The sequence below is a fragment of the Spermophilus citellus genome, assembly GCF_964194105.1.
Source record: "Spermophilus citellus genome assembly, chromosome: 9".
In the NCBI taxonomy this organism is placed as follows: domain Eukaryota; kingdom Metazoa; phylum Chordata; class Mammalia; order Rodentia; family Sciuridae; genus Spermophilus; species Spermophilus citellus.
In genome coordinates this window covers 20636448-20650096 of record NC_138191.1, presented here as the reverse complement: position 1 = coordinate 20650096, position 13649 = coordinate 20636448, and the positions used below count along the sequence as shown (strand labels likewise).

Here is a 13649-nt window from a genome sequence, read left to right as displayed (position 1 = left end):
AGTTATCCAGGTTAGCCTTCAATTTGCAATCCTCCTGCCTTGGCCTCTTGTATAACTACTTCTTTATTGACAAAATCATACTCCCCAAAAGCTCCCAGCTTCTTGTACCAGTTGAAAGCCTTGGTTACGAACATGGTCCAAGTAGCTCAAAATTAGTTCTTTGAAACAATACTATTCTAAGGCCATACTTATTTTGAAAGCCTGAAGTTTTTTCCCACAACTATAAAAGTACTACCAAGTTGAAAATCTTTATTTCATTAAGATATACAAATAGAGTTAATACAAAAGTCCACATCTTTTGTGGTTTCTAAACATTTGACCATCAATGGTTTCCACGAGAGGCTGTTCTTCATATTTCAGAGAAAGTTCAGATGTCTGACATTCTGTGAAAGCCCAACTTTTTCTTCCTTTCTACCCATCAAATTAGTCTTTTCAGAAATCTTGCCGAATGTTTTCTTTGTTTGCCTCTCCATTTTGCTGCTTAATTTGAAAGATTTCATTTTCTAGTTGCACAATAGTCCGTTCAATTTCGTAATTCTTACTGACCAGGGATACCCAACTAAAAAATGAAAGAAAAGAAAATGAAAATATTATTCAATATAAGATTTCTCTTAGAAGATTTAATTTTAAATGTATGTACAATTTCATTCAGGGTTGTAACATTTAACTTTTCATTTAAAAAAACTGAGACACAATTGTAAAAAAATAGGTGAAAGGTACAGAGACTTTCTCTGTATTATTTATTTTTTTGCAGTACTGGGGCCAAACCCAGAGTTTTGCATATGCCAGCCAAGCACTCCACAAGTGGCCAGATCCTTAGGCCTTTTTATTTTGAGACAGCGTCTCACCTCATCCAGGCTGCCTTTGAACTTCCAATCCTCCTGCTTCAACCTCCTGAGTACCTCTGTATTATTTTTTTAAATTGGCACTTTATAATAGTGAAATTCATTATGCCGTATTTGTATATGCACATAATTTGATCAATCTCATTCCCCCGTCCTGCTTGCTATACTCTACTGATCTCCCTTCTATTACTACTACTACTATTGTTTTAATTAGCATGTTATATTTGTAAATGGGATTCATTGTGATCTATTCATACACGGACATAACATATTTGGTTGATTTCATTCCTCATTTATTATTTCTTACAATTTCACGTGAATCTACAATTATTTAAAATTAAGAAGTATAATTAATAAAAAAGTAAGTAGAAACAAATAGCAAATCAATAAGACAGAAAAGACAAGAAAGAGTATTGAAAGACAGTATTGGGTTAGTAGAAGAGAAAATAGGGCAGAAGCAACAATTATAAAAAAATGGTGGAAACAATTCTAGAACTGATAAAAAATAAACTGCAGATTTAAGGAAGGCGCCCTTTCCCCTAAAAAAATCTCAAGGAGGCTATAATCTCAGCTACTTGGGAAGCTGAGGCAGGAGGATCACAAGTTTGAGGCCAGTGTGTGCAACTCAGCAAGACCTTGTCTCAAAATAAAATATAAGGTCTGGGAGTGTAGCAATTGTCTAGAATGTGCAAGGGCCTGGATTTAACCCCCAGTACCCCCCCGCCACACACACACACACAAAAGGGGGGGGCTAGTCATGGTACAGAGTGCCAGCTTAGCATGTGGGAGGCCTAGGGTTTAATTCTCAATGCTGACAAAAGTAAACAATAGGACTAAAAACATGACAGGTACTCTAAGACCAGATCATTAGCTGTGGTCCAATTCTTATCTATCTATTTATTTATTAATTATTTTTAGGTAGACACAATATCTTTATTCGAACCCAGTGCTTCATGCATGCTAGGCGAGCACGCTACCATTTGAACCACATCCCCAGCCCCATGTGGTCCAATTCTTGTTTGTAACTTTTTTGCTTTCTACACTCAGAAAGGGGCAGATTTTGAAATAGTGAAGGGCAGATTTAGAAAACAGGATCTGACACCTGTGGAATTCCATGTGAATACTGTTTGAATCTTACTGAATCCTGATCACAGAAAGGGATAAGCAGTTTGAAACATGATGGAATTATTGACACTCACTTTGACTCCATTTCTCTTAATTTAGATCCAGCTGTAAGTTGCATGTTCTTTCGCTGCCAGTTTAAGTCCTGAATATGTTTCCTGCAAAAAGTTATTTACACAACCCAACTACATTTTAAAGTTAAAAGTAAAATAAACAGAAAAAGTAACAGTCAATGTGAAAATGTCGTTAATCTCTTTAAAATAGACACATACACAAATAGTCAACATGAAAATACCTTTAATGTCCTTAGAACAGATACATACACAATCATGGACTAGTTTTAGGAGTGAGCTTTCTTCTAGTTAAAATAAAAAGTACACCCAAACATGTACACATAAATTACAAATCAGATGTCCCTCCTCCCCTGCATTTCTCCCACTTCCTAGTGAATGCTGTTGAGTTTTTGGTGGGGGCAATGGTTTAAATATGGACTGTCCCCTCCAAAATTCATGTTGAAGTTTAACCTCCACTGTGCATTACCAACAGTCAAAAGTTAACTGAACTATGGTGGTTGGGGTGGGCCTTTGCAATGTGAGAGATGATTAGGATTAGACAGTAACAGTGTGGAGCCCCAAATACTTAACACACCAGGTTTTTTAACAGTGAGAAAGGGACCTGAACACACACCTGCGCCACTTCCCTGTCTCTTGCCATGTGATGTGCAGGCACCATGCTGGGACTCTGCCAGCAAGGTTATAACCAGATGTACCCCTTGACCTTGGATTTCCAGAACTGTAAGCCAAAATAAACCTCTTTTCTTTAAAACTTACCCAGTGTGAGGTATTATGCTGTTTGCAACAGGAAACAAAAAGACAGTGGGTGTCCTAGATTCTTTCCTCTGTGCACACATATGCAAAGACCGGTTTTTATAAATCAGGTTACACATGTTATTCTACAATGTTCCCCCTCTTTTAAAGTCCCTTTTCTATGCCTGCAGACTTGTAAGTTGTATGACCTGGTAGAAATGTTTTCAGATTTTAAGCCTATTTCTCTTCCTCTCAGGAAGGACAAATCCAGTGCTAGATGCTGGACAGACTGACCAGTGTTTACTGTCATATTGCTATAGTCTTATTGCTTTCTTTTTTCTTCCACTGTCTATTAAGGGTTTGCTTAAACTTTATTCTAAAACAACAGGAAGAACAATTTACCTTAACTTCTGAAGTTCTTTCTGTGCATGTTCAATCATATGGACTAGATTTCTAAAGAAGGAGAAAAGGAAAACCAGATTAAGGAACATTAAGACCTCATGGTACCAGCTAAACTACCTAGGTTCACACAAAGTTACATTTTCCTACTAAAAAAATAAACAATGAGATCTCTGTGCCCAATACATTAGATACTCCATAAACATTAGCTAATTTTATTCTCACAGGAATTGAGATAGGGTATGATTTATTATTCCAGTTACAGATGTGAATGAAACGAGGCTTACAAGGATCAAGTAACTTGATCAAGATAATACAGGTGTTAGACATTTCAGGTTGGTTATTTTATTTTTTTCATAATAGGGACTGAGCCTAGGGGCATTTCACTGATTTAAATCCCAGCCAGCCTTTTCTGTTTTATGTTGAGACAGGGTCTCATTAAGTTGCAGAGGCTAGCCTTGAACTTGTGATTCTCCTGTCTCAGCTTCCCAAGTTGCTGGGATTATAGGCGTGCACTACCGTGCCTGGTTGGATTTTAGGTCTTTTAAATTCTAGAGCTAAGCAGCTTACAGATACTTTCATTTTGAGTACTTATGTCATTTCTTAAACTGTTATATAACTTTTTTTTTCCTTGGAGATAGGTCGACTATGCTTTCCAGGCTGGCCTTGAACTCCAGGGCTCAAATGATCCTCGTGTCTTCAGCCTCCTTGGACTACAGGCACTTAACACTCCTGGCTTATCATAACTTCTTTTCATCAATCAAGAAGATGAAAAATATCTGATATACCTATTTTTTAATATGGAGCTTCTTGAGGATGGGAATCATGTTGTTCTCCTTGTGAAACAAGTTTTCTTAACTGACCTGTCTCTTAAATTTCTTCATCATCCAAATACTATGTGATTAAAGGAAAAACGAGTAACGTCCACCATAGTTACCAAGAAGAGGTACAGAGTACGATAGGCAGAATTTCAATCAGGGAAGACAGGAAGACCGGAATCAATGTTCTCTTGAATTTAATGGTTCCTCCCCTGTACCTATGTTCTTCATTTTTGGACACCCAAATCGCCGATTACTGGTTCCTTGGCCTAGAATTTGTTTCCTTAACAATATATAGAGCTTCTTGAGGACAGGAATCATGCTGTTCTCTTGTGAAACAAGTTTTCTTAACTGATCTCTCTCTTAAATTTCTTCATCATCCAGATCCTATTCTTTCTTTTGACCCTTCCTTTCTTTTGTATATTCATAAAAGAAGCTGAAATGTTTGTCTTGTAGTTTCCCAAATTCTAGGTTTTGTCCGTTGGATCACGATTTGGCAATAGAAACTTATAATTCTGAAGATCATACAAAAGGTATCTATTGTGGTTTTATTTTATACAATTGTTTAAGGAAACAGTCTGAGTCTTACATATACTCATGAGGCTCAAAGGAACCAGAGATAATAAATCCTTTCTGGTATTAGTTCTCTATTTATAGTTTGATTGTCATTATTCACAAATGTGAATCTGTGTACCTACTTTATTTATATCCCCAAATTACTATTTGCAATGTTTTGTAGTCATTCATGAATATCTGTACACCAGTGAAAACTCTTGAGATCCTAGGTATGCACATTCCCAGCTGAAGCTGAGCAAGGAGATGCTCTGCCTTTTTATTTTTGCTCTCATAAAGAGAAGCCCAGAGGACAGAGCTTAAGTTTCAAGTTTGGCATCTATTAGCAAAGTGTCTTAAGCATGATACTTTATACTTCTTAAGTTCATTTTCTCTCTTTTTTTTTTTTGGATACTGGGGATTGAACTCAGGGGCCTCAACTACTGAGCCACATCCCCAGCCCAATTTTTGTATTTTATTTAGAGATAGGGCCTGAGTCGCTAAGTGCCTCGCCATTGCTGAGGCTGGCTTTGAACTCATGATACACCTGCCAGGTGTGCACCACTGTGCCCAGTTTGTTTTCTCTTTTTTCTTTTTTTTAATTTGTTTTAATTAGTTACAATTAATTAATTAGTTTTTTAATTAAAAAAATCTACTAGAATTAGTTGTTTTTAAAATAACTTATGTGAGATGTATGTGTGTATACATACACATACTTCTAGAGATATGGTATGGTATTTAATTCAGTGTTTACTGGGACTAATGAGAATCAACTAATGAGAATCCCTAACATTAAGGATTACAGTCTATCAGGTGATTTGTATACTGGCCCTCACAACCCATTTTCTTACATCATTCTACAGTAAATGTGGTAGTTAAAAGTCAGGCCTCATTAGCACTCTTAAATTTTTAGATGGGTCTCAAAGTACTGGCTTTTCATAGGGGTTAGATCTAGGACACGATCCCAAGTCAAATCTAGCTTTATTATTTTTTATCCCTTGTCTGTTACCCAGTCTCCCATACTTTTCAAAAATATTAAAGCTTTGAGTAGGATGGGTGAAAAGCAGCTTACTCATTATATACTTTCCAGGCATTACATCCATGCTGAGACATTAGTTCCAGATTCTCAATTCGAACTGCCTGATGCTCTAACTGGGCCATAGAATTGTTTACACATTCTTGCCATGCAGTAATGTCATTTTTCTGACCAGAGGAAGGGGCTGGAAGTTCATATCTGAAATTAAACAACAAAATAAAATAAACCCACATATACTGCCAAGTTTTTATGCTTCTTCCCAATAAAATGCCCCATGCATTTATGCACACTATATAAAACTACAGAAGACTGAAGATGCAGACCTTACAAAAAAAGAAACCTATTAATCCTAAGACACAATCAATTTACAAATGAGATTTATTTAAAAAATATATCTTTATTTTATTTTATGTGGTGCTCTACCACTGAGCCACAATCTCAGCTCCTACAAATGAGATTTAGCACCATTGTATATAGTAACAAACAAAAGTTTACATCAATGTAAAAGTTTACATCAACGTAAATCAGTTAAGTAAACTATATCATATTCACATAAAGAACTACCATATTAGCTATTAAATGTGACTGGAAGTTCAGTCCAATCTCTCTTCATACTTGCAAGACCCTGTGCAGTAGTAGCTCAGGGGCACTGGACCACTGAGGCACATATCCAGCCCTATTTTGCATTTTATTTATTTAGATAGGGTCTCATTGAGTTGCTTAGTGCCTAGCTGTTACTGAGGCTGGCTTTGAACTTGTGATCCTTCTGCCTCAGGCTCCTGAGCTGCTGGGATTACAAGCATGAGCCACCATACCTAGCTTCTGCCTTATCACCTTTTCTTTTTAAATTTTGTGGTGCTGGGGATTGAATCCAGGGCCTTGTGCATGCAAGGCAAGCACTGTACCAACTGAGCTACCTCTCCATGCCTTATCATCTTTAAAAAGAAAAACAATGTTTCTGAAAAAATCTTAATATATAAAAGAAAAACCTAGGCTCCAAAAAATTTTGCTACCAGTTTTTGTAAATGATACCTGTTCCAGAGAAAAAAATTGGTAAGGAACATAATACTTGTTTGCCTTTAGAGCCTACTCTGTTCTCAGTATCTTTACACTGTCAATACAGCCAGCAAATACACTCTTCATAAATTTCAGCTCATTATTATTTTTTTTTTTTAAAGAGAGAGTGACAGAGGAGAGAGGAGAGAGTTTTTAATATTTATTTTTTATATTTATTTTTTAGTTCTCGGCGGACACAACATCTTTGTTGGTATGTGGTGCTGAGGGTCGAACCCGGGCCGCATGCATGCCAGGCGAGCGCGCTACCGCTTGAGCCACATCCCCAGCCCTCAGCTCATTGTTAATGAGTTACTACAAATAACTTCTAAATTTCCATTTTAACATTCTTACCGTTTCATACTGAGCAATTCAATTGGTTGTCGGGCAGCCAGTCTTTCAAATTCATTTCTCATTATGTCAGTCTAATATATAAATCAGAGAAAAAATTATTTCCAAGTTCATACTGAAATTAATAATCACCAAATAATGAATTTAATCTACTCAGGTATTTATATTACCCATTATAATGGATCATTTTCCTTCCCCCAGTTCTTCTTTTAGGTGCTGGGGACTGAACCCAGGGCCTAGCGCATGCTGAGTACATGCTCTCCCACTAAGCTACATCCCTAAATCCTTCTCTGGATTAAATGCTTTCCAGGCTGGGCATGGTGTCACACACCTATAGTTCCAGTGACCTGGGAGGCTGAGGTAGGAAGATTTCAAGTTTGGTTTGACAGGAACCTGGGCAACTTAAGGAGATCCTGCCTCAAAAAAAAAAAAAAAAAAAAAAAAAAGGGCTGGGGGTACAGCTCAGTGGTAGAGCACCCCTGGATTCAATCCCCAGTACTGGGGAGAAATTCTTTTTAGGATCTGAACATACACATGCTTTAATTCATACTCAGGCAGGAAAGGTGGTATATATAAAGAAGCCCACAAAAGAAAGGAATAATTCTTCTTCTTCTTCTTCTTCTTCTTCTTCTTCTTCTTCTTTTAATAATTAAAGCTTTATCATTGTACATAGTAGCTGGGTTCATCCTGACAAACTCATAATAACATGCATGGAAATTAATTTCAGTTCACCATCCCCCCTTTTCCCTCCCAACCTCCCTCATCTCTCCCATTCTTCTTCCTCTACTCTACTAGACTTCCCAAGAAAGGATTAATTTAAAAAAAAAAAGTGTTTCTGGGACTCTGCAAATAATTTTAATCCCAGTAATATCTCACCCCTGGACTGGGGATATAGCTCAGTAGGTACAGTGCTTGCCTCGCATGCACAAGGCCCTGGGTTCAATCCCAGCACCACAAAACAAAAACAAAAAAACCCCAAACTCACCCCTCTCTCTCTCTTATTCCCATTTAATTGGTCTCAGGTGGAGCCTACACATGATCCTACCTATTTTGGGTTCAGTACAGGGGACTGAACCCAGGGCCTTGTGCATGCTAGGCAAATGCTCTACTACTGAGCTACATCCCAGATCTTTCTTAAGTTTTGAGAGAGGGTCTTGCTAAATTGCTGAGGCTGGCCTCAAACTTTCTTAAGTTTTGAGAGAGGGTCTTGCTAAATTGCTGAGGCTGGCCTCAGCATCCCAAGTAGCTGGAATTACAGGCGTGCACCACTGAGCTCAGCTGTATTATTTTTTTGGGGGTACTGGGGATTAAACTCAGGTACACTTGACTACTGAGCCACATCCCCAGCCCTATTTTGTATTTTATTTAGAGACTGGGTCTCTCTGAGTTGCTTAGTGCTTCATGTTTGCTGAAGCTGGCTTTGAACTCACAATCCTCCTGCCTCAGCCTCCTGAGCCACTGGGATGACAGGTGTGTGCCACCATGCCTGGTCTTATTTTTGTTTTTAACATTAGTTGACTGTCAAGTGAAGCTGGGTTAAGAACTATCAACCTGAGCACTTTTTGACAGTGGAGGAAGAAGGGAGAGGACTTAAGGCATAAAATACTTTGCTTTAAGATTATGAGCCCAACTCTATACTTTCTTCCTTTTTTTAAAGAAATATATTTTTTTAGTTGTAGGTGGACACAATACCTTTATTTGTTTAATGTGGTGCTAAAGATCAAACCCAGTACCTCATGCCTACTAGGAGAGCGCTCTACTACTGAGCCACAACCCCAGCCCCCAACTCTATAATTTCTATTTTGTCCTGGTTGCTATTTTCACACCTAATTCTTTGCAAAGAATGGAGGAAAAAGGAGGAAGGAGAAAATGTAATTTATTCTGCAATCTGCTTTAGCAATTTCACTATGGTAAAGATGTGCTATGGCTATGCCTCTTTTAAGTCCAACGTTCTGCTCAATATCCTAATCCCATTTCTATTCTGCATATTTTCTACCCTGAGTGTAAAGAACTGCTTAAATAAAATACTTATTTATAGTAATACTTAGGTCACTTCACACAATTTCAGTTGTCTGAGGGCTTCAACAATCCCAACAATCTCAGTAGAACAAGTTAAAGAAGGCCTTCCAGAAACCCACATTTCTTGTTGGAGAAAGCTGTTTTTGGGTTTGCTGAACTATACACAACTCTTTTTTTTTCTATTTGATAATTTTCTTCCTTTTTATTTCTCTTACTTAATCACATCTTTATGTCTTTGTATACTATTTTGATTTCAAAGTTGTTTTCAAACACAACTACATGAACAAAGGACTTAGAAATCAATGAAAGGAATTATTTTATTACAAATAAATTTAAATTTAAATTATTACAAATTGATATAATATGAAATTGATATAATATGAAAAGAGCATAATAGGTCTTCATCATTTGAATCATGAAAAAACTATCCTGTATAAAAAAGTCTAATTTTTCTCACTTGTTTTATGTTTGAATTGTTTTGTTTTGTTTTGTTTTGGGTACCAGCGATTGAACTCAGGGCACTCAACCACTGAGCCACTCCCCAACCCTTTTTATTTTTTATTTAGAGACAGGGTCTCACCGAGTTGCTTAGGATTTTGCTAAATTGCTGAGGCTGGCTTTGAACTTACAATTCTCCTGCCTCATATACACAACTCTTAAGAAAAAAAACATACAGTTATCTTGTTTTTTGCACAAAACTAGGGCTTTTTAGCTACAAGATTATACACAATGACAAAGAATAACAACTAACAATTAGCTAAGAGAGAACCTACAAAAATGCAGGCAAGTTACAAAGGAGCCCTTTTCTAACTTACATGGCCAGTAAGCAAAAGATTTAGAAATTTAGCTCAATGCTCCAAAGACTGAGCCAGGTTCATGAAGCTACGTTATCAAAACACAGAACAAAACAAAGCAGAAAACTCTAGGCAAGTTGAACACATGGTAAGCATTCATGATACAAAACTGCCTTGGAAGCTGTTTACACATCCATTGATCATCATCTGGACCTACTGTGTGCCAGGCAATGAAGATGACAAAAAGGTTCCTGTTCAGGGAGTTGTCACATTGCAGCTTAAAATTAAGGCCTCCCTCAACCACCCAATCTAGAGTAGTCTATCAGTCACTATCACATTACTATTTTAATTTTCTGTATAGCATTTATCAAGAATCTTTTATTTTCTGATTTGTCTGTCTCAATACTCTAGAATATAAGCTCTGTGAGGGTATGGGCCTCGCCTATCCTGTTCCCTAATACTCAGCACAGATATTAAAAAATAATTGTGAGGGCTGGGGATGTGGCTCAAGCGGTAGCGTGCTCGCCTGGCATGCGTATGCGTGCGGCCCCAGTTCGATCCTCAGCACCACATACAAACAAAGATGTTGTGTCCGCCGAAAACTAAATAAAATATTAAAAAAAAGAAAAATAATAATAATTGTGAAATTAATTAAAGGGAGAGTAGTTTTCAAAGGCAGTTTGAAAAGCAATCAAGGTCTTGGTGAATTAAGTTAGTTTTTCTAAACTTCAGTTTTACTATCTAAAAAATGGGATATAAATAGCTATCAGCCTGGAAGAGTAGTTTGTGCCTCTCTCTAGTCTAGCTATGTGAGAGGATGAATCAGGAGGAATCTGAGCCTAGGGGTTTGCAGCCAACCTGGGCAACAGAGCAAGACCCTGTTTCACTGAAAATGGTAAATAAGGAGTTATATAGTTCACAGGGCCATTCTGTAGACTAAGTGAGATAGTGAGTCCAGTATACTATTACCAAGTATAATTGAGAAAGGGTTAAATAATCATTATGCTAGTTACAAACGCAGAAAGTATGTTATATTTAAGAGAGGGAGAGAAAATGATTAAACAAATTAAAGTATTAAAAAGTTTGTGATTGAGGGCTGGGATGGCTCAGTGGCAGACCGCTTGCCTAGCATGTGTGAGGCCCTGGGTTTGATCCTCAGCATCACATAAAAAATAAACAAACAAACAAAGGTATTGTGTCCAACTACAACTAAAAAATAAATATTAAAAAAAGATTGTGATTGAATGTTATTATCTGAAACCTCCAGAAATCAGAACAATAAGGAAGCAATGGTGGTATGATGGGGCATGATTGTACATGGCTACAATCACAGCTACACGGGAGAATGAGGCAGGAGGATTGAAAGTTCAAGTCTAGTCAGGTGCAGTGGTGCATGTCTGTAATCCCAGCAGCTAAGGAGGCTCAGGCAGGAGGATTGAAGTTCAAAGCCAGTCTCAGCAAGTTCGTGAGGAACTAAGCAACTCAAGAGAGATGCTGTTTCAAAATAAAATATCAAAAAAGGGCTAGGGATGTGGCTCCGTGGTTAAATAGCCCTGGGAGGAAAGAAAGGAAGGAAGGAGGGAGAGAAATGAAAAGAAAAGAAAGAAAGAAAGGAAGGAAGGAAGGAAGGAAGGAGAGAAATGAAAAGAAAAGAAAGAAAGGAAGGAAGAAAGGAAGGAAGGAAGAAGAGAAATGAAAAGAAAAGAAAAGAAAGAAAGGAAGAAAGAAAAGAAGAAAGGAAGGAAGGAAAAAAGGAAGAAAGAAGAGAAATGAAAAGAGAAAGAAAGAAAGAAAGAAAGAAAGAAAGAAAGAAAGAAAGAAAGAAAAGAAGAAAGGAAGGAAGGAAGAAAGGAAGAAAGAAGAGAAATGAAAAGAGAAAGAAAGAAAGAAAGAAAGAAAAGAAGAAAGGATGGAAGAAAGAAGAGAAATGAAAAGAGAAAGAAAGAAAGAAAAGAAAAGAAAAGAAGAAAGGAAGGAAGGAAGAAAGGAAGGAAGGAAGGAAGAAAGAAGAGAAATGAAAAGAAAAGAAAAGGAAGGAAGGCCGGCCGGCCTTGGAAGTTGCCCAGGGGTAGAGCACTTCACTACCATGCATGAGGACTTGGGTTTGATCCTTGGTACCACCAAAACAAACAACAACAAGTAATAATAATAATAGACAACTTAAAGAAAGCATGGGAAAATAGCAATGATGGGCCACATATTTGAAGGTGACACCAAACGATTACAATGGAGCTGAAAAATATCTATTGTCTAGTGTCATATTAATGTCATAGTGCAATACATGTGTTTGTGGAGATGCTGTGCAAACCTATGACACTATCAGTCATTATTTAAGAATGACAGTATATAACTATGTTACTAGTGGAATGTATTTACTATGCTTTTTTTTAATGGTACTGGGGATTTAACCCAGGGCCTCCCACATGCTAGATAAGCACTCTACTACTGAGCTGCACCCCTAACTTCTTTAACTTTTTATTTTGAGACAGAGTCTTGCTCATTTACTGCCCAGGCTGGCCTTAAACTTGTTATTCTTAGCCTCTGAAATAGCTAGGACTACAGGCATGTGCCACCATGCCCAGGTATACTATGCTATTGTGTGTACTCCTATTTACTAAAGACTTTATACCCCCTTATGCCAGCAGCACCTTCATATATATGTTTCCTTCTCTACTGACTGCATCACCAGGTCATCTGAAGTGACTGACCTGTGGTATCTAGGATAGGATACTTGGTGCAACACGAAACAGACCAGCAAATAACTGGTACCTTGGGTGTTTGTGTGCTTGTGTGTGGTGATGGCCATTGGACCCCCCAGCTTTGCCGTGTTCCACAAGTGCTCCATTATTAAGCTACAGCCCTAGCTCTGTACTACCTTTTGATAACACAATCCTTTCATAAATAAATGGTCACATATTTGGGGAAAATAAAACCTCTAAATATGTTGACATGTTATCTAATAGTCCAGAAATGACATTTTACATTTTGGCTAGCTGATTAGATCCTAACTAGTATCTTGGGTGCACTTCTAGGTTAAACATTTAAAATGGTATATACTTAGACGTGGTTTGTCCACTCATTCACACACATTTGGTAAATATCTAGGCTTTGATAAAAAATGTCGCCCTCCAGTGGTTCTAAAGAGCATTGGTAATTAAGCCTAGATATATTAAAAACCCTAGCTTACTTGCTGCACAGTGGATCTGGAGGGCAGAGGATCCCTTTGAGAATTTATCCACACAGATTTTTGCAATAGGAGCGTTCGAGGAGAGTTTCTGCATTAGGAGAGTTCCTTCTCCGGTTCTCAGAATAAGAATCTCGGACAAGGATTAGCTATCTGCTGTTTTCAGATAAACATAACTAAACGACATGTAAGTAGCAGCTAAGAAAACAACAATTAAGCTGGAATTTAAAATTCACATTTACGTAGCTAAAGCTCTCAATCCAAAATAAAGATCCAAGGGAATCCTCGTTCGTACGCAGGGCTGAAGCCTCACACTTACTTCGAATGCAGAATAATCCGGGGCTGTGAGGTAGCTCAAGTAGTTCTTGGTAGGTCGGTATCTGCGAGTTTCCTCCTCCACCAACGCTGCAGCCTAAAAAAAGCAGGGGCCAGGTTACAAGCGGCAAATTATAACGCGCCTCCTCCGCCACCGGCCAGTGAGCGCTGTCAGCCACACGGGCAGCCCGCACTCACCGCTTCTCGCACGCCAGGCGCTTCATAACCTTGATCAAAATACGGAAGCGCGTCCACCACAACCTCGCCGGCCACTAGCCCCGTGCCCGCCATTCCAGAGACTTCAGGTTCTCCTGTGTTTTCTGAGTCTGCGCAGGCTCAGTCCCGTTTGATTACG

The 13649-nt window shown here is 38.1% G+C and overlaps 1 protein-coding gene across 1 annotated transcript; it reads right to left on the bottom strand.

Moving 5' to 3' along the window:
• Positions 1-225: 225 nt before the first annotated feature.
• BCAS2 (BCAS2 pre-mRNA processing factor) lies at positions 226-13649 on the bottom strand. Its single transcript, XM_081307916.1, has 7 exons — positions 13493-13649; positions 13299-13391; positions 6986-7056; positions 5615-5776; positions 3176-3226; positions 2045-2125; positions 226-559 (listed from the first exon to the last, which is right to left on the bottom strand). The coding sequence occupies exons 1-7, from the start codon at positions 13583-13585 to the stop codon at positions 433-435; spliced, it is 678 nt and encodes a 225-aa protein (XP_081164042.1). The 5' UTR covers positions 13586-13649; the 3' UTR covers positions 226-432.

Coding starts and splice junctions, on each gene's coding strand:
- BCAS2 (XM_081307916.1), bottom strand. CDS start 13,585: ATGGCGGGCACGGGGCTAGTGGCCGGCGAGGTTGTGGTGGACGCGCTT. Junction 3,227..5,614: donor GCCTGGAAAGTATATAATGA/GTAAGCTGCTTT, acceptor CTCCTTCTTTAG/AAATCTAGTCCATATGATTG. Junction 560..2,044: donor TTAAGAGAAATGGAGTCAAA/GTGAGTGTCAAT, acceptor TTCATTTTTTAG/TTGGGTATCCCTGGTCAGTA.